General features: G+C 39.6%; 1 protein-coding gene across 2 annotated transcripts in view; it reads left to right on the top strand.

Moving 5' to 3' along the window:
• braf (B-Raf proto-oncogene, serine/threonine kinase) overlaps positions 1–23,002 on the top strand; it is a 42,372-nt gene extending 19,370 nt beyond the window's left edge. The window contains exons 3-20 of one of the 2 annotated variants that reach the window (XM_088923341.1): positions 855–1,121; positions 1,606–1,709; positions 1,904–2,006; positions 2,749–2,897; positions 5,642–5,761; positions 6,842–7,001; positions 8,821–8,860; positions 10,325–10,444; positions 11,840–11,976; positions 12,643–12,760; positions 13,418–13,502; positions 15,516–15,692; positions 16,800–16,846; positions 17,600–17,718; positions 18,944–19,075; positions 20,650–20,784; positions 21,250–21,403; positions 22,772–23,002. In XM_088923341.1, coding sequence (XP_088779467.1) covers positions 855–1,121; positions 1,606–1,709; positions 1,904–2,006; positions 2,749–2,897; positions 5,642–5,761; positions 6,842–7,001; positions 8,821–8,860; positions 10,325–10,444; positions 11,840–11,976; positions 12,643–12,760; positions 13,418–13,502; positions 15,516–15,692; positions 16,800–16,846; positions 17,600–17,718; positions 18,944–19,075; positions 20,650–20,784; positions 21,250–21,403; positions 22,772–22,794 — 2,190 coding nt within the window. In that variant the 3' untranslated portion in view covers positions 22,795–23,002. The remainder of the gene's footprint in view (positions 1–854; positions 1,122–1,605; positions 1,710–1,903; positions 2,007–2,748; positions 2,898–5,641; positions 5,762–6,841; positions 7,002–8,820; positions 8,861–10,324; positions 10,445–11,839; positions 11,977–12,642; positions 12,761–13,417; positions 13,503–15,515; positions 15,693–16,799; positions 16,847–17,599; positions 17,719–18,943; positions 19,076–20,649; positions 20,785–21,249; positions 21,404–22,771) is intronic. The other variant, XM_088923342.1, reaches the window with a different exon arrangement.
• The last annotated feature ends 3,433 nt before the right edge of the window (positions 23,003–26,435 follow it).

The following is a 26,435-nucleotide window of genomic DNA, read 5'->3' on the forward strand; positions in this document are numbered from 1 at the left end:
GCCACTAACAGCCTTAGCACAGAAGGCCTTCCGTCTATATTAAGATTACAACATCATTTTGGCAGAAAATCAAAAATATCATCATACGGTAGTTTTACAATGCCTTTTGGGAGGAGGTTGAATTCAGAGTTAATAATATTTTTTCTTATTTGTTTTTTACTCTACACGCCATATTGTTAAGAACATGGTTCTTTCATTGGCTGCCGTTGCATTATTCACTGCGTGCACACACAGGCAAATGGGGATAAATATGTTTAATTGTGATTTTTATATGACTACTGGCTAATGAAGGTTAGTCATGTACAGTTCTTGAAGACAACACTAGTAACATGCTGGTTGTGTCTGTACAGTATATTGCTGTATTTTGTTTTTTCAGAGAGTGGCAGGCACAATCAGAGATATTTCTTACATGAACGCTCTTCTTCCCTGCCTCTGTTTTGCTGCACATTAGTGTGTGGGACAAGACAAGCCACAGTGAATAACATGAGGTGCTTTAATTTGCCTTTTTGCTTTTTGAAACCGACGGAAACACGATTCTTGACTGAATATCCGAACATAAAAAACCCCGCCGGCCGGAGCCCTACAAGCAGTAGATCACATGAACAGCTTACTTTCTTTTCTGAGGCACGGGGAAAAAATGAGACTCCTGCCTTAAGTATGTAGGCCATATTTCGACGTGCCCAGAGAATTGTTTTTACACGCCTCAGGCACGGGCAGGGTAATAACGTTTTTGAACATTAATGTAGAAGCTTAAACTAATGATCGGCACCTGTGTTCAGTATTCAGACTGAGGCTTAGCTATCTCGCGACTCTCCACAGGCAGTCCTGTATGCTGTTCCTCTTCTCCCTTATAGGCCTATGAAGAGTACACCAGTAAGCTGGATGCCCTACAACAGAGAGAACAGCAGCTACTGGAGGCCATAGGGAATGGCACAGAGTTCTCTTGCTCTTCTCCAACACCTAGCCTCTTGGATGTCAAGCTCCCAGGTGGCCAGGGATTTCCTGTGGCACCTACCACACTCGCTGTCTTGCAGACCCCCACAGATGCTGCCCGCAATAACCCCAAATCACCTCAGAAACCAATTGTCCGGGTCTTCTTGCCCAACAAGCAGAGGACTGTGGTGAGTTGAAGTGAGGGCATGAACTGCAACATAGATGTGACATAGATGTTTTCTGTGTTGTTCAACATGAACAAATGAGTTTTGAAACAGTTTTTCAAATCGGGCTGGTGATATGTTAGATATTATTTTTCTGTTTGCATGTAACGATCAAAAGCAGTGTCTTTCTAGCTTTTCTTGCTGGTGTGTTGTTGTTACGCCACAAAAGAGGAATCGTGAAAAGAGTTTTTCTGAATGTTTAGGATCTGCTGCTATATAAAATCTTTCTCAGTACACCCATGTCCTAGGTACTGTTTTCTTCAGAAGGATCCATAGTACTTTATAACTTGTCTTTCTTGAGGCTCAGAGTGTGGAGTATAGAGCAGTCAGCCCCCGTGTGACAGGTTCCTTTGCACCTGCCTGTGATCCAGTGGCTTCCCTAACAGAGGTACCATCTTCCAAGCTTGATGTCCTCTCTTGTTTTATTTCTGCTTTCCTATTCCCACAGGTCCCAGCCCGCTGTGGCATGACAGTGCGAGACTCTCTGAAGAAAGCCCTGATGATGAGAGGCTTAATCCCAGAATGCTGTGCAGTGTACAGAATACAAGACGGGTAATAATATGTCCCTGCATATATATCTGTTCATTTTTAAACTGCTGTTAACCACTCTTTATTAATAACCTTATGCAGGGGTTTCTGCAGGAAGGGTGCTTAAGGTCACTATTTATTTTAGTCAGTGGGAGAAAAAGGCACTCATACGGATAAGTAACAAATGTGTGCAACTTTTTCTTACTCCTTCTCTTCAGAGAAAAGAAACCGATTGGCTGGGACACCGATATTTCCTGGCTGACCGGGGAAGAGCTACATGTAGAGGTTTTAGAAAATGTTCCACTGACAACACATAACTTTGTAAGTATCAACACGCCATGAGCTAGCCTATTCCTTTCTCATTTTTGCTCAAAGTTTGGAATTTTCAATTGTGGTTTTATTATATGTCGCCCATTTGGGAATCGCCACCGTTTTTTTAGACTCCTTTCAGAACATCTTCACAGGGACAAGAAAGACTTGTGTACTGTCTCCTCTGACACTGTTAGATGGTCATGTCCATTCACGGTGCCTTACTGGAGTTAACACTGGAGAACTAATGCGGTCTCTCAGAAAACTGAGATGATCCTGGCAAGATAGTGACTGCCCTACCCTAGCGGCTTTCTTTCATTTGTGTGCCATTGCCCTGGAAGTGGCGTCGGCTTGTGATGCGACCCAGGCTTGAACCTGGGACCAGCAGTTCACAGGGCTTGACCCACACTCTGTGCAAGAGCCCTTATTGTTTGAGCCAATCCAGTGCCCAAGATGATAATTTTATGCTGAGTGCAGTCCTCTAATCGGTAAAATCTATAGAACAGGATAGGTATCATCAAACAGATGGGATTGACTAAAAATGCTAATTTACTCTTTCTATAGGTATACTAAGAATAATCTTTTTTTAATGTGTTCTTGTTGCTTTAATAATTGATTAGTCTGTATTTTGTTTTTCTGAATATTTTCTTTTACGTCTCTGATTTTCTGTTAATCATGACACACTGCACTACGTGACATCAGATGGCGCCTGCAATTGAATATGCGCCTTACGTATGTTTGTGTGCTGTTTCAGGTGCGCAAGACCTTCTTCACCCTGGCTTTCTGCGATTTTTGCCGAAAGCTCCTGTTCCAGGGTTTCCGCTGTCAGACCTGTGGGTACAAGTTTCACCAGCGCTGCAGCACAGAAGTGCCTCTCATGTGTGTCAACTATGACCAGCTGGAGTGAGTACACACCTGGACTCGTGGGCTGAGACTCAGGGAGAGAGACGTAGTGCAGTTTTTACTCACTGGCACTGTGTGGCACTGGAACCCGTTTCTTTCTTTACAGTTTTTAATGCAACGACACGCAAGATTTATAAAACGCAGAGATGCCTTACGATATATTAGGAATCTGCACAGGTTATTTTCCTTGGAAGTAAACATGCTCAAATTACCAATTACTCATAAACATAACTGTTCATTGTTCTTTATTGTAAACATTATTTTTCCATCCCTTTCCAGTTAGCCATTTCCTCTTTTATAATTCAGTACAGTATTTGATGTCTTAGTGCATTGAAATAGATTTTTTGAATATACAGTTTACAAGTTTACAAAAAAGGAATAATTAAAAAGTCCCTTTTTTAATTATTTAGAAGAATTAAAAAAGGAACTTTAGTTTTGTCCACAATTTAAGCATTCAGGTATTGTAAATGAAGTCTGACTTCACACATATCCTTCGCAATTGTACATCATCCCTAGTCTGAGGAGAAGCAAATGTCATTGTGCTTGTGAAACAAGTCCCTCAACATCCCTTATACACATTAAAACACAAAATATTTCATTGTCAGGGTGTGTAATCATATTGGAAACTTCGGGCTCATATTGAAGAACTACCAGAATAATCCTGAACCCTGCGATCAATTTTGACAGCTATGTTACAAAATAATTTTGCTGTTCTGGAATCACTCCAGAGCAACAGCCACATACAGTCCCGGGCTTGAAGTAATGTCCAAGTCTGCGAACGCAACCCAGTTGACAACTTCAGAGTCAGTAGTGAATCACAAACCAGGTGACACAAGTGAAACCTTCATGAAAGTACATGTAAACTGAGAAAAGAGGCACTTTTTTGCATAAAGGCTTATGGGAGTTTGGAACTTGCAACCCAACTTCATTGAAGCTGTTAACTTGGCTTTTTTAAAAAAATGCTGGATCAGATCCTTAAAGCAATTAACTATTTAATTTTATCAGCGAGACAAGCTGTACCATTCTGCAAATGTTTTAAATTCCATAGAAGCAATATAATAAGTTAAAGTATATGTGTCATATGAGTAGCAATAATTTGCTCAAGTCTTGACTAATGTTTTCTACCATGTGACATACAAGACTAATTAAAACAGATTTGTGAGGGAGAGAAGAAACAAGCTGGTTTTTTAGCAGTCTTTAATTCTGTAAACTAAATGTTGTGTTTTTGCATTTTCAGTATTTTTCCACAACATAGCCTTCTTTAAAAGACAATTAGCTGTTATTGTGACTTCACTCAATCCCAGTTTAAGACTCGCTTTTTGCCCCTTTATCATTGCTAACTATGATTATTTAAAATATTGTCATTATGTTTATTGTAAACTACATGTAGTTTAACAACTGCAGAAAATACATTTGCAAACATGAACGTATCAGTTGGGGCAACTACAAGACTGGCATGCTTGTTAAACAGGATCTGAGATTAGTGATCACTAACACGTGTAAATTGTACTTGAAGGATTGATGAGGCAAAACTTTCAGTAGCAAGCTGAGTGCAAACCATTTTGCCATGCTTTGAAATTAGCAGCTGTTTTAAATGAAAAATTAATCATCCAAAAATAAGTATAATGGGTGTGTCACATGTTTTAAAACACTGAAACCACAGAAGCATTGACTATGCATCTCTTGCCAATAAGAAAGTAGCTAAGACATCACATTTACTGTAATAGGGGAAGGATGCTTAAAACTAACATCTCACTTACACAGAAATGGTGTGCCTGAATTAAGTCAAAATTCTTATAAATTTAAATTTCTACATATCAAACAAAGCTGCTGGTAGTGCCTTTTTTATAAGTGTTCATTGGAAATATGTAATTTGCACATGCACAATGTGATATGGTGACATGGTGGCGTAGTTTTTACTCATAGCTCTAGAGTCCTGGGTGCAGTTCCTGCAGCAGTTGCCTGATGTTTCTTTTTTATTGTGCAGTATTTCCTAAAGAAATAATCTGTTCACATAAGAGTTTTCAAAAAGTGTAGCATGATATATGGTAATATTGCCCAAATAGTTCCGTATATCATGTAAGGTTTATGTCGGATCTCTAAAAAACTATATTTTGAGTTAGATATGCCCTAGAACCTTTGAAAACCTGATAGGATTTTTATATTTTATTTTGTAATGTAACTGAAACATAGTTTGGATTATCCTAGACTCAAAAATGTAATTCATGGAAAACAATTCTGTTTTCTCAAACTCCTGTTAATCGGCATCGATGAGTGCATTTCAGACCACAATGAAAGTAAAATGTACATATTAATGTGTAAAACCTCTGATTTACATCACAAAATGGACTAAATTTCCAGGTATGTGCAGTGCCATGTTGCCATCGTTGGCTATGATTTAGAACAAGGCAACAAAACGTCTAGTGAGGTGAAGTTAGTCCATTACATTGTAAGCAATCAAGCTTGTCAATACGTTTCTTTTAATCCAATAGAAATATTGCTTTTGATTTTAACACAGTTTTGCTGACAAATACTAATTACTTGTTTACTCTGCATGCAGATCATGTTGGAACATTTCTGTGGTGAAATGTCGGCTGCACAACCAGTACTTTCCCAAGTTTGCTGAAATTTGTCCAATGCATAATGAAAGCTGGGCTGTTTTAAAGAGCAACACAGTAGTAAAACTAGAAAAGGCATATTAACCTCTTAGACCTAAAGCTACCTGTGCCTTTTTGCCTGCGCAGCCTACTGCTTGTGTCCAAGTTTTTCGAACACCACCCGATCACCCAGGAAGAGGTGTCCTCAGAAGGGACCACACCAGTGTCTGAAGTCGGTCCGTCCCTCCCTCCTTCAGAATCCAGCGGGTAAGACAAAGAAACCTGTTCACAATCATGCTCCTTGCCGGAGTGTCCCAGTGCTCACTGCTCACTGGTGAAACCCCCGTGCCTACGCTGCCCCTGATAACAGCTTTGCTTCCATCTCGGAAAGAGAAGCTGACGGCGTGGCAGCATGTGTTTCAAGGTGTACATGTACACATTCGTGCCGAGATTTCTCAGTTTGGGTTTCCGTCCAAGATGTTAGTTTATTTGCATTTTCCCATAACCGGTATTTTTTACATGTTATTTAAAGCATAGCAATATTCAAAGATTATGAAAACAGTATGTCGGGTGAGGTTTAACCGAAAGATTAAGGATGATATTATTTTCGTATTAAAGTATTCTGATTTTTTAACTGTGCTTTTAATGATATAGGTATGATGCCTACAGTTCCCTTTTTTCTGATAGCCTATTAACGAAAATGTGTCCAAAGACATGCTTTATTATTATAGTGCTTCAGGCCTCTTGTAACTGTTATAAGACTACGTGAGTAAGAAAGAATGAAATGTATCTGTAATGCACATTTACCCAGTTGCAACATAAGTGTTCAGCAAGTGCCTTTGTAAGACTTCAGTAAGCACATCAAGGATGGTAAACTCCTTCCTTATTTTATCTTTTTGCGGTTATGTTAACAATACCTATTCATCTGTAAAGTGATGTTCGTTTTGCCTTTATCTGGATTTTTAAGTATATCATGCATCCGCTGTAGTTAAAGAAAAGATACCACGGTGTTACTGCTATTTTTTGATTAGTTTATTTGTTTTTTGAATTGTATGCATTTTGTTACTGCCGTGTTTAAAAAAAGTAATTCCACATATTTAACTTAATTAAGCCTTTTTCCATTAGCGAAGCTGTTGTTTATAGGTGAAAGAATAAGTGCATTATGAAGCTCATTCCTACCACTAACATTGTATCACTAAAATAATTATCTGTTCTGATTTCTGAACACAAAAGTTTTCTATTTCTGAATAAGTGTAAAAATATGATTGCTTGGATCTGAAGCGGATTTTCTAAACCGAAAGGTGAGGCCCTGTTGCTAAACTTAACTTTTTGTTTTCCCTATGCAAGGTCTCTCTGCCACCCTGCTGCCTCCCCTTCAAAATCCATCCCCATTCCTCAGACTTTCCGTCCAGGAGATGAAGACCACCGGAACCAGTTTGGCCAGAGAGACCGGTCATCTTCTGCTCCCAATGTCCACATCAACACCATCGAACCTGTCAACATTGATGTGAGTCAGACTTTCTTGTCAGAAATGGAGGAAGGAGGGCAACCTGAATTGACTACTGCTATCATGTAGTCATCTGTGGAAATATATCTATATCTTAAGGCCTCAAAACATATTAGTTGGGATTATTTGAGGGAAGGTTGTAAATTAAAGTGAAGTCTGAAATGGAAATGACGTTAGTATGATAAGGACAGCAGGGACGTTGTAAGCGAAAGAAGGCCCTTTCTACACACTTTGTATTTCTGTGCTTCGTTTAACACATTAGTGGTTTTACAGATAGCAGCCCTGATAACCCCATGGTAGCCCTGCTTCTGAGAAGTACTGAGATTTTTTTACGGTATGCAGGTGTGTGTTTTGCCTGTGGGTTAAAAGGATATCAATGCCCGATAAAAATGTGGGCTGTCTAAGTACTGAGTACGTATAAATACATTCACTGAGAAGCGTACACTTTGAGATAGGAATGAAACATAACAGCATTTTAATGTATTAGCGCATTTTCACGTCATGTGAAATGTGTGTCCGTCATCTGTATCACTAAGAAAGGTTTATACTATTATTAAACCTTTTTTCTGTCCCAAAAATAACCTTCTACTGACTCTTAAAATCACACAAGAACAATTGAGAGATTAAAAATACTGTTACTGACATCTCCAGTAGTTTGTATTACATCCCACCTATGGTATTGTTATGTATTATTAAATTCATTAATAATATAAAAGATTGGTGTCTTCGGTGCCAGGTTCCTCTCAAGAATTTGTGGCAGAGTATTGTAGTCATCACGTGCATGCAGTCTCAGGACTTAGGAATTGGTTGGCTGCAAGACTAACATGACTAAGACTAAGATGGAGGGGAATTTAGGTCAGCTTGCCTGCATTTTCTGCTTGTCAAGCAATTAGTTCGATGTCAAGTCATCAGGGCCCTCGAGATCTTTGCAAATTGCTCGGGCGGCAATCAGCACAGCTGGAGATTGGTCATGACCTCATCAGGTGCGGTGGCCTCCCCATGTGTGTGCTCCTCATGGGAAGACCACTCTGGCCCTGTCAGTGCATTTATAACAGAAGACTTCCAGGTGGTATCAGAGTCCAGGTGTGCTTAGTTCCTGGAGCTGTGGATTAAGAGGCATCAGTTTGGACACTTGCACTATCACTGGAGGTGTCAAGATAAACCCAGATTATTGCCTTCTGGTTTGGCATTGGAAAGTCAAGACATCTTTTATAGAGTCCATCTCCGTAACACTGCTAAGAAGCTGACTCGGAGGCTTGAAGCAGTTCCTGGGTATTGTCAGTTTAAGGCAACAGAAGGATTATTATTCTCATTTAATCCAAAACCTAATCATAGTCTTATTGCTACAACACATTTACTAGAAAACCAAATGTTGACTTTGCACATCTGTCTACAGCAGTGTTCCTTTATATCCACAATAAGAGACAATATTTCATTTAATGTAATGACGTCTAGAAAAACGTGCATGTTGCTGGAAAGACTGTGGTATCTAAATATTTCTTTTAACACCTGCAGTTTACGTAAAATTGTCATTATAGTGAGGTACACAAGTTAAGCACTCTCTTTAGAGGTCTAAAGTCTTGACATGCTAATTAGTGCTTGTACAGTTTCTGATATGTTTCCAAGGAGTTCTTCATCAAAAAGTGTAGGTTATCCCTGTAATGACAGTTTCTTCATCATGGTTTTAGGTGTTTTAACTGTTAATAAGATACTTAAAGGAAATGCTTTCACATTTTTAGAAAGGAAAGAAGTAAATTCAAAGAATAATTGTTTTTTTCATTCTTGTTATAAACTTTATGTTCTCTTCTTCTTCATCTAGGAGTTAATTAGAGATCAAGGCTTACAGAGGTCGGATGGAGGTAAGAAGTCCTTGTGAATTTTAGAAACCCTCTTACACAGCTGCTCAGTTTAAGTGTTTTCTGTTTGTACTGTGTTTTACATTTTATGGCTTACTAATGTCCCCCTTCCTTGACACCAAGATTCATTTCAAAATTTTTAAGTTTCGCTGTGACCTTTGTATTCAAATGTTACGCAGGTGTGATAAGGTCATATGTTATCATTTTGGCTTCCTTCAACTAACCAACGGTTCAGTATTTCCAAATGAATCCAACATTAGAAATTCCCCACCATTGGTTAACCCTGTTTATGATGTAGATATATTTTGCTACTGTAAGTTTTGCTTAAAAAAACATTTTCTCTAAACCATTTTTTAGAGAAATCTAAAATGTTAAAGGTTTACTGGACCACATTTTAATAATTTATTGATATGCTTCTTGTTCTGCATCTCCATCTTAACTCTACCTTAATTCTTCTGGTTATCAGATTTAAGTTGGTTTATTTTGTTTTAAAGCAGCTTCTCTACATTTTAACACATTTTTTTAGCTTTTCTTTTCAAATACAACTGCCTTTCAAACTACAATATTGACCACTTTAGCATAAAATGCCTTTGATGTGAGTCAAAAGGTAATTCAGAGAAGAACATAAGTTTATTTTTTCATATATGAATTACTTTCCTATCAGGATTAGTGCTTTCAGGCTGATAAAAATTTAAATAACGGGGCAATAAATCATATAGTTAACAGAAATACAGACTTTAATACAGAAACATTACTTGAGAAAATATTTGATGGTTTAAAGTAATTAGTGTTTAAATTTAGTAGTTTAACAATGAGTTATCAAAGCCTGAAAAAGGAAAGAGCTACTCATTGTAAGAAGTATCAGCCTTTTAGTGTATTAAATTCTGTCGTGCAAAAAGGAATATTAAATAGTAGCACCAAATTTGTTTTAGAGGTATTCCCATTTTATTTGAAGTGTGAAGCACAGTTCAGAGTGTTTTTTCATATACAAATGTGCTGCAACACCCCTTCGCTAGCTTCAGGGTCCTTAACTGTAAATACTAACTTGCAAATTATTTTTCTTTCTGATACAATTCCCCTTTTTTTCCCTTAATAATTGAAAAACGAACAATGTAAGGGTTTTGGTTACGTGCTCTTGTGGACTGTCTGTTCAGTTTTCTTTGTGCTGCATGACATAATCACTAGCAGAGTAAGAGGAAGTGCACTTCACTCTTCTTTGTAAAATGGGCTGGGTGAGTCTCGTTGTTTCGGCGCACTTCATTTTAGAAGTCTGTTTACACCCCAGGCTTGTTGGGCAGTGGTTAGCAGCACGGATTGTGCAACTTTGCAAGTATTGCAAGGTTACGCAGTCCTGTAACACAGCGTGGCCTTTCATACCCCCCCTTCCCTTTGGTTCTCCACTGACTGGCCTGGGGCTTGGTGTCGGGGTTCCTGGCATGTGATCTGTGTCTGTCTCTCTCCCTGCAGCCCCCTTGACCCAACCAGCTCGCTGCTTGAGGAAGTATCGAACCCGGACCTCAAGCCCCCTCCTATACTCCTACCCCAATGACATTGTGTTTGATTTTGAGCCTGGTCCTGTGTTTCGAGGTAGCTAGGCCTTTGTGTCACATGCTCTCTTCCTGTGTTTCGCCCTCACTCGCACACCTGCTACGTATCTCTCACATTCACGCTGTTTTAGAGGACCTGAAGGCAGCAGGCCCTTTTGCTTGAAAAGCACAAGCAGAGTAAGGTGCGTGTTTGCCGGATAGAAACTGGATATGCCTCCCTTGGATTGCCCGTGGTTTCGCGACAGGACAGGAAACTTGAACAGAATATTGGTGAATGGCAGTGAAGTGGCAGAGCCAGCTGATTGAAAATAATGAATAATTTTGGCAATTCTTTAACTGTTAAACCGTGGCACTTACGGTATTTTGCTTAGTGCCACATCAATTTTTTTACGCAATACATACTTATAGTTGTGGAAGTGCAGCGATTCGTGTTGTGAAGCTAGTTTATTCTGAGGAATATAATAATAGATTGTGGGGTTTTTTTTGTGCTCGGGTAGTGTGTTTTGCGGTGTTTGTTTTGCCTTTGCCTTGTCTTAGTTAATAGTTTTGTTTTTCTGTAGGCTTTTTTCAGTAAACAGTTCAGTTTATTACAGATTGCTGTTTGAAGTTTAAAAACATTGTCTGTACGTATCCTCCTCTCACTAAAATTTTTTTAGTGGTGAATAGGACTGAAGAGGAAAATTTCAAAGACAAAATTAGAAACTCGAGTACTGAAATTTGGCTGGTTTTAGTATCTCTTGTGATTATGACAGTCATGTTGGATTTAACGTTTGGAGCTGCTTTACTGCAATATGTATCCTGGCAACAAAAAAGGAGGACATTGCACTTAACCTACAGTGACCTAGGGACATAACAGATACCTGTTATTTCTTCTTTTGTTTACTGACCTAGGGACTGGACATTACAGGAAAACTCATTTGAAAAAGAAAATCACGTTGTAATAAGTCTGATTTTGAATACATTTTTTTAAGACTTAAATCAAAGAGATTTAGGTCTTAAAAATTGAATCCAGTGTTACTCTGCTAATAGTTAGATTAGAGGACCAGAGAAAAACGTTGCGAACAGTTGTGGGGTGTCAGCTTTTCCCAAGGTAGATCTTTTCTCTTTGCGTTCTTTGTACTCCGACAAGATAAGTAGCATCTGTCTCCTTGCTTGCGTAGCCCCGGTGGAGTTTTCACCCGAGCCAATACTCTGGAGCTGTGTGCATGTGTGAGGGTGACCCGCTCTCCACAGAAAGAGAGACAACACTGCTGTTTTCCTCGCCCACGCCACCTCGGAGCCACTTGCCCTGCCCTGTCACACTGCATGCCTGCGTGTAGCTCTGTGCCTCCGTGTCATGAGAGCAGACCTGACGCAGATCGCCTCTGCTCACCTGCCGTATCTGCGCCGCCTGTTTCCCGTCATCTTTTCTGTTTTTGTTCCTCACCTGCCATAGGGTCCACCGCGGGACTCTCGGCCACTCCCCCGGCCTCTCTCCCAGGCTCTTTGACGAATGTGAAAGCGCCACAGAAATCGCCCGGTCAACAGAGGGAGCGCAAGTCCTCCTCGTCTTCTGAAGATCGCAATAAAATGGTGAGCAAAGACCCTCCGTGCGGAGTTGGGGATTGTTTTAGTGCAGTATACAGTGAAAGACCCTTAAATGAGAAGAGCGATTCCTCCATAGATTGAGTGAAGTATCTCTGCTTGCCCACTCCCTGTGGCTTGCCTTCGGTTCACTGCATCGCCCGAATAGCCTGTCTCTAAAATGTAATGTCTGCTTGCCCATATTACACCCTTTAAGTCCTGTTTGTGCATCTCTCACAAACGTGTTGTGTTGGGTAAAGACACGTGCCCTGGATCTTTAAAAAGCACTACAGACCACGGTATGAAAAGGACACTTGGCGTTTAAGGTCATTATCAGATCGCTGGTGTCGCAATCACAGCATGTTGAGTAAGACTACATGTTTAGTTTTGTAATGTGTTTAGGAAAGTTGTAAAACTAATAGATTTTTAAAGTGCCCCTTAAAAATGATAAATGTGCTTGTTCTAACAAAGACTTTACATTAGTAAGTATTTCATACAATATCATCATTGAGCTATACATAGGTACTGTTCAAGGCACATACCAGATATTTATAAGTTGTTATAGGTTGTTGGCACCGAACCTACCAGTAAGAAATAGAAGTTTACCCATTTGTTCTTGTATAAGGGGTCAGTAGAAACTGCAAAGCATTCTCATAAAGCTTTTTGCCTTGTCAGAAAACCCTGGGTCGACGGGACTCCAGCGATGACTGGGAGATCCCCGAGGGGCAGATCACTCTGGGTCAGCGGATAGGCTCCGGCTCTTTTGGAACTGTCTATAAGGGAAAGTGGCACGGTAAGGAACTGGGGTGTATGGAAAGACTCCTAATTAGAGCTAATTAGATCTAGGGGGGCATCTGCACTTGCATATTTGAGATATTCCTAGTGGTATATCTTCTGCCTGCTCTACTGTTGAGCATTTGGTTGCCAGAGATCTGTTTGCTGAGTGTGCAAGTAGCGGGGATCTCAACAGGTCTTCAGTTATGGAAGCGACTCCAGGACTGAAGGTTTCCCTCCATACTTTACATCATCAGTGCTGACCCTATATTCTTCACTATGGAGTTCCACAGAGAGGGCGAGGAGGTTAAATCGGGAATGTTAATGTTCCATTAGAAACCCAGACAAGTGATTAAGTCACCAAACATGGTTACTGTGGCTAGTGGCTATTCTTGTAATGCACATACATTTACAGTCATCTATTGTTGTGATTCGAAGTGAGCTGATCTTAATGTGCTGAGCAATTAACAATTCACTTGTTTTTAATCTGTAGATAACCCAGTTTGGAGTGTAAGTTTAATGGGATTGTCTGAATAAAACGGTGATGAACTGAATAAAGGAAACAGATTCCCCTGGAGAGTCCTCTGGTTGAGGTTGTTTTTCCATGTCTGTTGTAGCCTCTACAGTATTTCAAGTGCCTCGAGTATCGAAACACAGTTTTCTGTTGTCTCTGCAGGGGATGTGGCTGTGAAGATGTTGAATGTGACTGCTCCCACTCCTCAGCAGTTGCAGGCCTTCAAGAATGAAGTGGGAGTTCTGAGGTAAAGGGCATAACTGTCTGAGGACTTTCCTTAAATGTTATGTGCTGTACAGATGATCACACTGTCTAAAGGGCAGAGTGCAGGTTAAAAAGTTATTCTTTCTAGTTAATTTTGGAAGGTACAGAGGACTTTATTCACCAGATTGGGGAAAATGCAGTGTACAGTACACTCTGGACTTTCTGATACCCTTGGTGAAATAGGAACACAAAACACACATAATAGAAAGATTTAAAGATTTCATTTTTGAAAAGATTGGATGATCTGTCTTACTTAAAAAAAAATCTAAAAAATGTTTATGGGTAGGAATAAAAAATGGTGGTGAGAGTGCAATTTCAAAGGAAACTGGCACAGCGGAGATTTTTTCTTAATGCGGAAAATTAGGAAAAAAGCTTGTTGGTTCTGTGGCTCAGTTGTTTCTTAAAAAACACCTTCAGTCTTGAAACCATCAAAGTACTTGAGGCTCCCAAGGCAAACTGTTCTGTTCTTCCACAAAGTAACGGGGTGTACCTTCCATCCAGTTTAACTTCCACGCACCTACTGAAGAGAGCACTATCGCTTTAGAGATAATTGCAGCTGCCGCTTGCCAAGGCAGATACTCGCAGCAGCAGTGGTCTTCCAGGCAAGCAATAGCTGACTCCCCGTCACAGTGTTATACTGTCATCTTAATACCTAGGCACAGAGCAAAATCATATCCGTCACAAATAATTCCACAAGACACGAGGGTTAACATTGTGTAAATCATCATCCTGCAGGTGTTACACTTATATGACACTCCCCTCGGCGTGCTAATGCTCAAGCACTTGGAGGGATAATCGTTTTGATCATTCCTCCAGGCAGAATTGCACTTGGTCTTCCAGACCCTTTGGTTTAAATTTGTGAACCGACTTGTTAAATTCAAGCTACAGAAATTCAATTGAATTGAGGTCTGGAGATTGAGACTGAGCCCATTTATTTTATGTGTAGTCATATTTTTTGTCACTTACATTTTTTATGTATGCTTTGAATCATTTTCTTGCTGGGATGGCCAGTTTCACTCTAGCTTAAGCTTCCTGGCAGAGGGAACCAGGTACTTGGCCAAAATGTTGTTGTTACATATTAGGCGTTCTTAATTTTCATCTGTCTTCATAAATGCTTCTAGATCCATAGACACAAAACAGCTCCAAAATATGATATCCCCCCCTGCAGTACTTCATAGTTGGACACAGCACTGGACAGTGCTAAATGTAGCTTTTTATGGATTCTTTTATAACCATCCTCCGACTTGTGGAGGTTGACCGTTTGCCTGCCATCTCCAGAGAGCTCTCTGACCTTAGCCATGAATGATGCATGCTGCTACTGAATGTCTTCTATATATCTCCTGTTTTTAGAAACATGAATCCTACAGAGGCCGTTATATATTTCTAGAGGCTTCTGTGGAGCAAAACTTGTGACTCAAGTTTTCTGAAACTTTTATTTATAGGAAATATGACTGGGTTCTCTTATGATTTCAGTAATCAGTTTTTCGATTTTCAGCAAGTAACATTATGTATTTCATATCATATTGTGTTATCTTTATTTGAACTTTTTTTGTTCCCAGTTCACTGGAGACATGAATACAGTAAATCTAGAGGCCATTGTGTATGTGGTAGCACCTCTAAAGCATTTGTCAGGGAGACCTTCGTGGCTGTTTGTCATTTGTTCGAGTGTGTGTTGTGACTGTTTTCATCTGTGTTTGAAAAATGGGGGATTATGATGAGTGCTTTCTAATAAAAGCCTTCCTTGGAAATACCTTTCAAAATAGAAATGATACAGATATTTCTTAAGTTTGAATTCCTGTAGTTCTTTAATATAGCTTATAGCACCTAGAGACACTTGGCAGTAGAGCAGGGACTGGAGTGACCTGTTGAGCAGTTATAGTCCCTTTTCCAGTGGTGCACCTGTATCCAGGATAGTGGCTAGGAAGCTGAGCTGTAAGCTTTGTAATCATTTCTTCCCAGAGTTTTGTACCCTATTTTTCTGCACTCCTCTCCACAGAAAAACACGGCACGTGAACATCCTGCTCTTCATGGGCTACACCACCAAGCCTCAGCTTGCCATTGTGACACAGTGGTGCGAGGGCTCCAGCCTCTACCACCACCTGCACATCATTGAGACCAAGTTTGAGATGATCAAACTGATTGACATTGCACGGCAGACAGCACAAGGAATGGAGTGAGTAGCAGAGCTTGGTTTCTGTTCCTGTTCCTCTGTTCTTCCTGGCTCACACAGTGTAACCGATTCTCTCTTACGTCACTCGGATTTCATTACACTCGCCTGACCTTTAAAGAAAAACTCTCAGATGGAAACATTTGTTTGTTTTTTCTCTACACTTTGTGGCATGAAACTGAAGGCCCATTCGCAGATGCATGAGTGGTCTTTGCTTGCCTGGTCCTAGGCTATGTGGTATTTATCATGGGATGTTTTCAAGTCTTTCTTACTTTTTATCCCAGGTAGTGACAGATGAGCGCTAGTGGTTTGTTGTCCCTAAGAAAAAGTCATTTTATTACAACTATTAAGTAAAATATTATCTTGCATTTATAATTCTTTTTATTTTGTACCAAAAATATTGTACTTAAATGAGTATTGCATTCTTAAAGAATTACAAACCGAGGCATTAAAAAGACATATACTCCTTTGTTTCTTTTTAAAAGCAATCTCAGTACACCTATGAGTCTTTTTAGTATTTTTGAAAGTTTGCTTTTTTTGTGAATTATAGTATTTAAGAATGAAGCTACTTGTGGGGTTAGACTAAGGCGTGGTATTGGATAAAGTGGTGTAGAAAACAGACAGATGGAAGAATGAGAGAAAACCGAAATTGCCAAAAATGCTGGAAATCAGTCCTCATTTCTTGATCATCCAGTTATATTTTAATGGCAGCATGACAACAATGCAGAATTCTTTTGATGTTTTTTATACATCCTGAAACTCTATAGGGATTAACTGTCACCCAGTCAGCTAGTATGTAGTGTTATTGATTTTCATTATTTTAATTGATTTTAAGAAGTTATCTTTTTTCTTGCTTTGTATAATTCTATATTAAATACGTATAAGTGGCTAATAAATGAGAAAAATATTATGTAATAATAAATGAAAAGATAAATCTGTTGAGTTCCCAAATCACATTCCTCCGTAGATCTTTTCATATATATTTAAGGTGCATTTAACCATTTTATTTCTCAAATCGCAAATTGGATGTGTCATTAGTATGTTGTAACAATGTTGCAACCTAAGTTGCAGGCTGAGCTTGATCTGAAAGTTGTTTTGCCTTTTTTTTTCCAGCTATTTGCACGCTAAGTCCATTATTCATAGAGACCTAAAGAGCAACAGTATCCTTTGCCTTATGTGGTTTGAGTGAAACTGTAGGTTTGTGGTTTTTGTTCTGCTTTAAAACCTTTACACCATTCTCAAGAGAAGTTTTTTATAATAGGGAGAAAGGAGAGAGGGCCAAAGTTTGCCAGTACCTCTGATAAGGCATTTATTATTTCTTTATTCCAATTTGTGTATGTGAATAATGAATCCATTGTTCATAGCACTTCAATGCTCCAGTTAAATTGCTCCTGTGTGGTTGAGGTTTAAGTGAAAGCACCATCTGTAGTGTGAATAGTGCAGCTGTACCAAAACAGTTATAATGAAAACATGCATGGAACATAACAAAACAGATAATCACAGATAATCCGGTAAGGTAGTTTTACAGCGGTCTTTGAGATCACTATCTCCTCTTTTCATTTAAATGAGAAATCGCAAATGCGTAGTATTACTCACTTCACTTCCCCTTTTTTAGGAGAAAGGTACACTTCATAAGGTCTCCCTTTCTTTTGTGCAAAGTTCTCTTTGAAACTGTTACATTACTGTGTAATGTTATTAGTAAAGGGAGAGAAATGGCAGATATTAAGTTGTATCTGAAATTGTAGTGGAATGAACTGAGCTGTGCTCAAAATTACACTAGAAAGAAAAGATAAATTCTTAAAGAAGAGCTGTAGAGTGAAATTTTCAAAAGCTTTGTTTGATATTCTTGGTTTCAATATTTCATTGGTTTCAACTTTACTGGAAAAGAAAGGCCCTTAATGACCTGTTTCCAGACATTTTCCTCCATGAAGATCTGACAGTAAAGATTGGTGATTTCGGGCTGGCTACTGTGAAGTCACGGTGGAGTGGTTCACACCAGTTCGAGCAGCTGTCTGGGTCAATCCTCTGGATGGTGAGTACTGTGAAGTATTGTCTCTGTGTGAATCCCTCATAAGATAAGATAATACAATACAATAAGATAATACAAAGATAATAGAATTTGTCTTTTTCGTATACCCCAACTTGCTCCCCATGAGACACACAAACAGGGAGAGAAGCTTGGGGTCAGAGCGCAGGGTCAGCCATTAATACAACGCCCCTGTAGCAGTTGGGATTAAGGGTCTTGCTCAGGGGCCCAATGGAGCAGGATTCCTCTGTGGGACGCAGCAGCCTTTTGATTTTATTATAGGTCAGTTCCAACTACCTTGCCCATATGGTCAGGTTGGTTTTCAAACCAAGCAGGTAAAAGCCAAATTTATCAGTAGGTCCTCATCATCATTGCATTTATAGGATTTGTTTGTCCCTTAAATGTGTGAAATAAACTCACCCAGAGGCTTTATTCTTTTTCCTTATTTGGTTGTTGATGTGGCTTTTGTGGGCTGAGCACAGCATGTGTCTGTGATAATCATCAACCTCAAAATATTAAAAGGATTCTGTCCTAGAAAATATCCAGGAGTGTGCCACTAAACTGCTGGACCGAAAGGAATGAACTGTAATGAACCTGTAAAAAAGCTAAACTTCTTTAACTTTTCTGAGTGTTCTGTGAGGGCTGGTTAGGTTGAAGTTTTTGAAATCATGCAAGAATGAACAAAGCTGTTTCAAGCAGTTATTACATTGTTCTGCCTCTCAAGGGCAGTGTGGTCATAAGGTGTTCTCTTAACGTGAGTCTATCGTTCCCTAGTTGAATTTGCTTCGTTCCATTGGAGCCAGTTTGACAGTTTTCTAGGTGTAATCTGTTGGTGGTGCCTAACTTGAACACTTCAGCGCAGCTGGACACCGCTAATTTAGCAGCAACAGAGGATTTGAAATTGAGTAAAAATGCTAAAGATGCTAAAACCTTCAAAATCATAATGTTCGACGGCTGTTTCCAAGACACACACCCATGAAACCAAAACACTGGGCCCTTCAAGAACCTGTCAGATTAAATGGGGTCACTTAAATCAAATGAAGGACTAGTGGTCTTGACTTCATCTGCTATTATGTTTAGTTTGTGGTTCATGTTAGTAGCAAATGACAGATCTCATAGTAATCTGTGCCATTGTCAGTGGTTGAATGTTCTCAGGGTCCTTGTAGTTCTGTTTTCTAATCCTTAACATGACTGCAAATAACTGCCCTGTATTGGGATGCTTTGCCTCCAGGCACCTGAAGTGATCCGCCTGCAGGACAAGAATCCCTACAGTTTCCAGTCCGATGTTTACGCCTTTGGCATTGTGCTTTACGAGCTCATGACGGGACAGCTGCCCTACTCCAATATCAACAATAGAGACCAGGTGAGGCACAGCAGCTCACAGAGATTGTTGGGTGCTCATGAAATGTTTTGAACAAGGAGAGTCTATCAAGTGGCTCACCCCCTAAAGACACTCTTCCACTCTCAGATTGAGGCCTGTGATCAGAGGTTCAAGCCTGGGTCGTGTTACTGACTGACAGTAACTAAGTGACTGACATTCGCTGGGTGCACTGAGGGTAGGGTGGTGCTAGTTGGCCATGGGTGCAGTCTCTCGACTGCTGCAGGCTCTTCTCCAGGATGGGGCTGTGTTGCCTGTGAACTGATAAAAGTTGAGTGGTCAAAGCTGGGTGGCTCGGAGTAAGCTGTCCACATTTCCTCATTCTCCCCTGTGTGCAGTTGTGGGGTTTGTACACACGAGCCAAGACTTTTAAAAACCACATTTTCCAAACAGAGAGGTTATAACAAAAACATGATTGATAAACTAAACTTAAATAAAATTGGTGTATTTTAATGCACATTTAAGATCCTATGTTTTTTTTTGGAAGCTTAAAAACCTGAGTTTTATTTTTATCATGTAACCACTCAGTTTGGTGTCGACAGTTGTGTCTGTACATCGTGGCTTGCAGACACAACCCCTGCTCCTATTCAGGATAACTGAGGAAGCATAGACAGGTTCTCTGACCTGTACACACATCACACCGCTCATCTTTAGCCTCATCGCAAGCTCTGCAATGATATACAGGAGCGCCAGATCCGATTGGAGATGCCACGGAAATCGCAAGAACCGCTGTTTTGCTGGGAACAATGAAAAGCCCAGGCAGTCAATCCCCAGCCTACCTTTGGCAAAGCTGGACCACTCATGTCCAGATTCCTGGACATGAGGGCCTAATGACATGACCCAGACTCGTTTGAGTTTGACCCTAACTTTCATAACAAGTGTGACCCTTAGATGACTTTTTTTTCCTCTTTTAACCTATATCAGATTTCCAAAACATCATATCATGTATATATAATCTCTTGTTTGAATTACAGACTTTACTCGTGAAAAGAATTACATATGTCCTTTTATTCACCCAGTTGAATGTCCAGGTAGAAATACAAAATGAAAATTTAAGTTGAACTCCTTTTCAGTAGAAAATAATTGTAGCTCTTGTTATTAAACGTAATAATTTTATGTAGCAGTGCCGTATTTCTTTTTATACCTCAAGACATTCTTCAGATAACATGAAGTTGTTAGCATTGTTGAATCCTAAACCTTGCACCAAATGTACAGTATGTACTGTATTTGAACCACTGCGTTACCAAGAACAGAAAAAAAAAGCTGTGGGTGCTTCCTTCATCAAGACCTGACTAAAGTAAGGCTGGATTAAAATATATAGGACAGAGATAAGCCAGTAATGAAATAAAGTATACAATTTTAAATATCCTTTTACACTCAATCACATGTGATTAGACATGCTCCTACATTAACAGAAGGAGGAAGAAATGCTGAATTCTACAGACAAGACAATCTCAAAATCTGCAGGTTTTTTGTGGATGATGTTTATCAGTGTAGCACATTACCCCTTTTCCTTCTGGTGGAACAGGTCGAGCACTGAACACTCTCCTCTGTTTCAGATTATTTTCATGGTGGGGAGAGGCTACTTGTCACCAGACCTCAGTAAGGTACGTAGTAATTGTCCAAAGGCAATGAAGAGGCTGATGGCAGACTGCTTAAAGAAGAAGAGAGAGGAGAGGCCTCTATTCCCACAGGTAAGAAACTTTAAAATATTGCTGCGTTTCCTGCTAGCTTGCAGTTGCTATATGAATTATTTACTCCTAAATGTTGCTTAGTTCTCTAAATTTTTTCCTAATGTTTTGTACAGTAGCTTTTATTCCTTTTCCAATTCAAATAGAAGTTTCAAGACGACAGAAACGCATCTTTTGACAAGTTCAGAAACTTCCCTTTCCACAGTTCCTCTTGAAAGCTGCCTCACTTTTTGCCCTTTTCAGTTCACTTTAAAAAAAACAAACTATCACAACGTAACTCGCATTTTGTTTGGCCTTATTGCTTTCCAGAGTAAATTGGAAAATATTTTTTTTCTTCGAAATAAACCAGCAAAGTTATTTATAGACACCAAGTTAAGATGACACTGCAGTCCAACCAGACAGTTTAAAAATGAAAGCAGTTTGGAATTGGGCAATGCTATATCTGTGGATACTGTCTTGTCTTTACAGATTCTAGCCTCTATAGAGCTGCTGGCTCGCTCCTTGCCCAAAATCCATCGCAGCGCCTCTGAGCCCTCCTTGAACCGGGCCGGCTTCCAGACCGAGGACTTTAGCCTATATGCCTGTGCCTCGCCTAAGACGCCCATTCAGGCTGGGGGCTATGGTGAGTTTGCCACATGATAAGCATGATAGTGTGCTGTCCATCAAACGTGTAGAATTCCAAAATTTTGTGTTCAACATGTGTGAAATCTTCAACAAAGGCAAAGAGCACTTTACAGGTGAAATTTGGGAGAAGGCCACTCTGGTTTCGTTGCCACAAAAATTCGGTGGAGTGTAACTCCATGCCATAATGAATGCTTTGTTGTAACAATTGTAACTATTAAGACTTGATTAATCTACAATGATTAGCAGTTTACATGGTCTACAAGGTTACCATACAGATTAAGTCTCATAATGTGCATGATTAATCAGGTATAGAATTGTATACTCAGTCTGAATGTAATTTTGTATGTAGAAGTCTCAAGAATTTAAGAAAGAATGTGCCCAGCTTCTTTCTTGCACAAAATCAAAGCAGTTGTTTCAGCTCCCCAGCTAATAACACACTTCAGGATTCTTCAATTTTGTGGGCGCAGGTTTGACCAGCTGTGCTTTTGTTTGTAGCACTGTTTTCGTCACGTTTACCTTGGCAATGAATGCTTTATCAGTAAGCTGGTTTGGCTGAGCAAGCTGTCCAAGGTGGTTACGTAAATGTCCTTTGGGACAGATTAGTGTGATGTGGTGGTCCTGAATCTGCAGTACAGAACACAGAGGAAGATGCATTTTTGTTAATATTGAATAATGAGCTGAAGTCTGTAAGAAGTGCTGTCCACATTCAATACACATTCTTTTTAGCAGAAGAATTTATTATTTCCAGCATAAAAGTTTGGAATAAAATGTTGGAACATGTTATTTGAAAAGGGAAATCCTTTCAGCTCATTGTGCTCACATGATGCCTTCAAACTACAAGGAGTTTCACTATCATAGTTTAAAGGTGATTTTTGACTCATGAGTGGTGTACCTGTTGAGAGACAGCAGAACAGGATAGGTTATAAAATTCTGAGATTCTGATTGAAACCAGGCAATCCTCAGACCTTAATAGGAAGTCCCACTTCCAAGCGGACATAGGATTGGGCAGATAGAGTCAACAGGAGCATCCTATGTTTTTACTTCTCCATTCTGTACTTAGTGATTCCTACCAAACAGGGTGTTACATGTGAATGGTGTCTGTCCTCAGGGTGGCAGTAAATGAATAAGTATCAAAACTGGATATCTGTAGGAGCCTTGGTTTGATCTTCAATCCAGTCATGTTAAGTTTTACTATGTCTTTTAAAACAAATTTAGCTGGAAGGATTCCAGGATAGTACCCACATTTTTTTTAAACTGATCCTTCAAGAAGAAATGTCAAAACAGCATTTCTCCTGTAAGCATGCCGTGTATTAGGTCTCAGGAAATTCAGATCTAAGATTTCTTTTTTGCTTTTTGTCTTCAACAGGAGAGTTCACAGCATTTAAGTAGCAGATCAGATTCCACCAGTACATCACTTGTCACTTTTTAAAAGTCTTGTGTTCCTACAGTGGGTTCATCCATTTAAAAATTAGTTACAGGAATGTGCTTTTTTCCTCTCAATCTGAAGAACAACAACTGTGCTTAGCAAAGCAAACAATCTTAACTTCTGACGAAAAAATCACAGCTATAGAAACAATTAAAAAAAAAAGCTAAAGTAACAATAACGCAAAAACGACGAAGCTAAACAACACAAACAACGTAAAAGGAGTTGTGGAAACCCCATAGGAGACAGAAATCCACGCAGATGGTCTCCCTTCGGAATACCTGAAACCAGAAAGGAGGGAAGAAGGGAGGAGGAAACCGGAAAGGAAGGATGGAGTGCAGCTGTGGCAGAGGAGCTGCCACACCTTGGCCTCCCCAGGGACTGGGCGAGGTGGGAAACAGAACGGGATCTGCACTTTGTCACAAGGCACTGGAGGGTGATGAATGGAGTAGCCAGCGCCGGCTGCTGATTGGCTGGAATTGGCTGGTAGGCCTGCATCACATCCAATCCCTGCGCGGCGCTGGTGGACACAGGGTCAGCCCTGCCTAAAGATGACTTGAATGATTTTTTTTTTGTCGTTTTTTGTTTTTGTCGTGTGGGGACTGTTCGGAGGGGGAAGGGCTGGCGTTTTGCGTTTTTCGCTTGTCTTGTGCTCGGAAGGGAACCGATGTCGTTGAAAACTTTATTGGAGAGAGTCGGTGGGGGGATGGGGGTGAAGCGGGGAATTCCTAGTACATTCCTCTCGAGTTTGACCTGCTGGGCTTCTCCATGATGCCCTTGAGAAGCTACTTAAGAGATTTAACAAATGTGGTTGAGGTGAACCCATTTCTGCTTCATCTGTCAGGCTTTCCAGCACACGTGGACACCTTTTTATGTTGAATACACCTAACACTCCCATATATTTCCTGGATTCCCTTGTACCCTTGAATCCTGGCTGAAACAGTGAGGGTAGTGGAGGATAACAGTGTTCTTGGGAATATATGTCCACATTTTCTGCTCCAATTTCTGTAAATACAGGGTAATTGAAAAGAGTGACAGAAAATGGATGGACATGTGAAGGGTTAGTGATCCCAGGGTTTAGGTGTCACTTTTAAACCAGGTTAAAGGAGTGAAATGACTTTATAGGATGCCTTGGCTACCTAACAAGCCTCAATTCCAGAATTATGAGAAAAATACATATTGCCTTCTTAGGACAACTTACTGCAGCTCGTAGTGTTCGGAGGTAACAGATGAAAGAACATTTTCCTGTTGGCCAGGTTTTCTCCTGAAATAAATCTGACTGAGATGTTGTAGGCCGGAATGAATTAAGCAGGGAACGTTTCATTGATTGTGTTTTACGTCTAAAGGCATCATAACACTCTGTGCCATAACTCCACATGAAGCTGCATTATTTCATTTAATGTATGCTTTCTTTCTTGTGTGCTTTCTTTTCTTGTGAACAGTGTTCTTTTTTGTGGTATATGTGTGTGTGTATTATTGATGACTGTTTTGAATTTCTTCTACAAGAAGTTTGGTTTCTAAATCAGCTCTGTGCTGATTAACGAAAATCTAATACTTTAATAATTGTTTACCTGAGTTAAGAAGTGATATAAAAAAATCACAGTGAAAAGCGACATGTTTGAAGTTGGAAAATTGTAGTCACTGCAGTATATTTGCTTAAAACACATACAGTAATAAGTTACCTACTAAAAACAATGTCAGAGCTAGGAGGTTCTGAAACTCAATTATATTAAAGCTCTGGTTTGTTTTTAAATCATATACACAGTTGGCTTTATTCCACAGATTATTTTAAAGCTTATAACTATTATTTAAGAAATATTTTTGCTACGGTGTTTTTTTTTTTTTGACAGGCAGGCCTGGAATGTCAGAATTATTTATGTAAAATTTTATTTTATTGCTCTGTTTTTTACTCTTTTTGTCTTTAGGTGCTGAAAAAAGTACTTCAGAGACATTAGCTCATTTGCACTTTTCATTGGTAATTGGTCCAAGCAGAGGCAGAAAATAATAAAAAGTGCTGTTAAAGCTCAAATCAAAAGCGATTCAGGCTGAGACTACAATTTAAGACTACTTAAATTGTTTTGAATCACAGCTCGAAGAACACTTCCCTTGACTGGGTGCTACACTTTGATTCAGTGCTTGTTTACACCAGTCACCAGTGTCCCTTGCTGTACTAAATGTTATCGAACACAGTCCCTCTTTTCTGACAAAGCCCCAAAAGTTCTGCTGTTTCCCTTTCAGTAGGTGGCAGTGTGAGCCCTCGTTACATAAAAACACATTTCATTTGAAATAGAAAAACTCCACAAACCAAGGCTACTTTATTTCGGATCTGTTCATGGATGGTTGATGGAGGTGCTTATTGAATGTGAACTTTTAGAGATTAAGAAGCTAGGAGGATTGGTGATAGATACCGGGTTAACCGCATTTTGTAAGATTTAAGCATAAGGTTAAACTGAAATGTGTATCTTATTGTGACCTGAGATCTACCCCACGTTAGTTTAGCTCACTACAGGGAGGTGAAAGCCGGGGACTTGCATATGCTGGTTGATCCCTCTACAGTGTAGCAAAACCAAGGGAATGTTTTAAAACCGTTGCCATCTAAAACCTACTTTTCTAAACACTAGTAGAAGTCTATCAAGACTCCAGGCACCCATGAGAAAAGACTGTAACAAAACTGTCTTAAAAAATGTACAGTCCATGACAGTCCTGCAGTACCTACAGAACAACCCAGCTGAGGTGCGTCGAAACCATCGGAAACGGTTAATATACCTTAATAGTCAAGAACATTAAACCACTGGGATTAAACTACTGGGAAAATGTAAGACATTTGTACTTTATTTGAGAAAAATAAACTGGTGCATTCTTTATACAATTGCAGATTTTTTGTGAATGCATCTTTCTCTTTGGTGAAACATTGGAGTGGGATCTCCTGCCACATTTCCAGGGTAGACATGCCTGCTATCCTGGAAATCCAGTGTTCTAGTGAATGTAATGATATATATATATATTTCAGGAGGAGAAGTCAGATGAAGGCACAAGTGTTTTGTGCACTCAGTGTTCAGGGGTGTCCAGGTGAATGAAGGTATCTTTTGCAGTTGAATGAGCCTGTTGTGAGAGGTGTACATTCCAACAGTTACTTAAATATCAGACAACACTTTGTGTTACAGGGACATGGCAGGCAATTGGAGTTTATAACTCTACATCCTGTTGCTTTTATACCTTATTTCTGCTCTCAGAGGGTTAGTCTGGTTAGTCTTTTTAAGACCATGCCAATAATCGGTTCTTTATGGGAGGGGTCTCTCACAGGGTATTGATGCTTATTATCTTTACAGAAGATAATACAATAGGAGTATATGAAGTACACCATGTGAAAGCTCTTTCTTGCTTTCAAGGCTGGATTTATCCAATATCCCTCAATATGAATTTCCTTCTGCATGTGGATACAGGTTTCACACTTGTTTTCATTGATAAGAACTTACTGCAGTCTGGTGTCATAAATCTCCAGATTTTATGTGTTTCCTGCAGCACAGACTAGAACCAAGGAGATCAAATGTGAATCCCTAAACTTTATAAAGTTCTTGTTTCTTTATTTTTTAGCCTATGAATTACT

Source organism: Atractosteus spatula, chromosome 8 (genome assembly GCF_055471065.1).
Source record: "Atractosteus spatula isolate fAtrSpa1 chromosome 8, fAtrSpa1.hap1, whole genome shotgun sequence".
NCBI lineage: Eukaryota > Metazoa > Chordata > Actinopteri > Semionotiformes > Lepisosteidae > Atractosteus > Atractosteus spatula.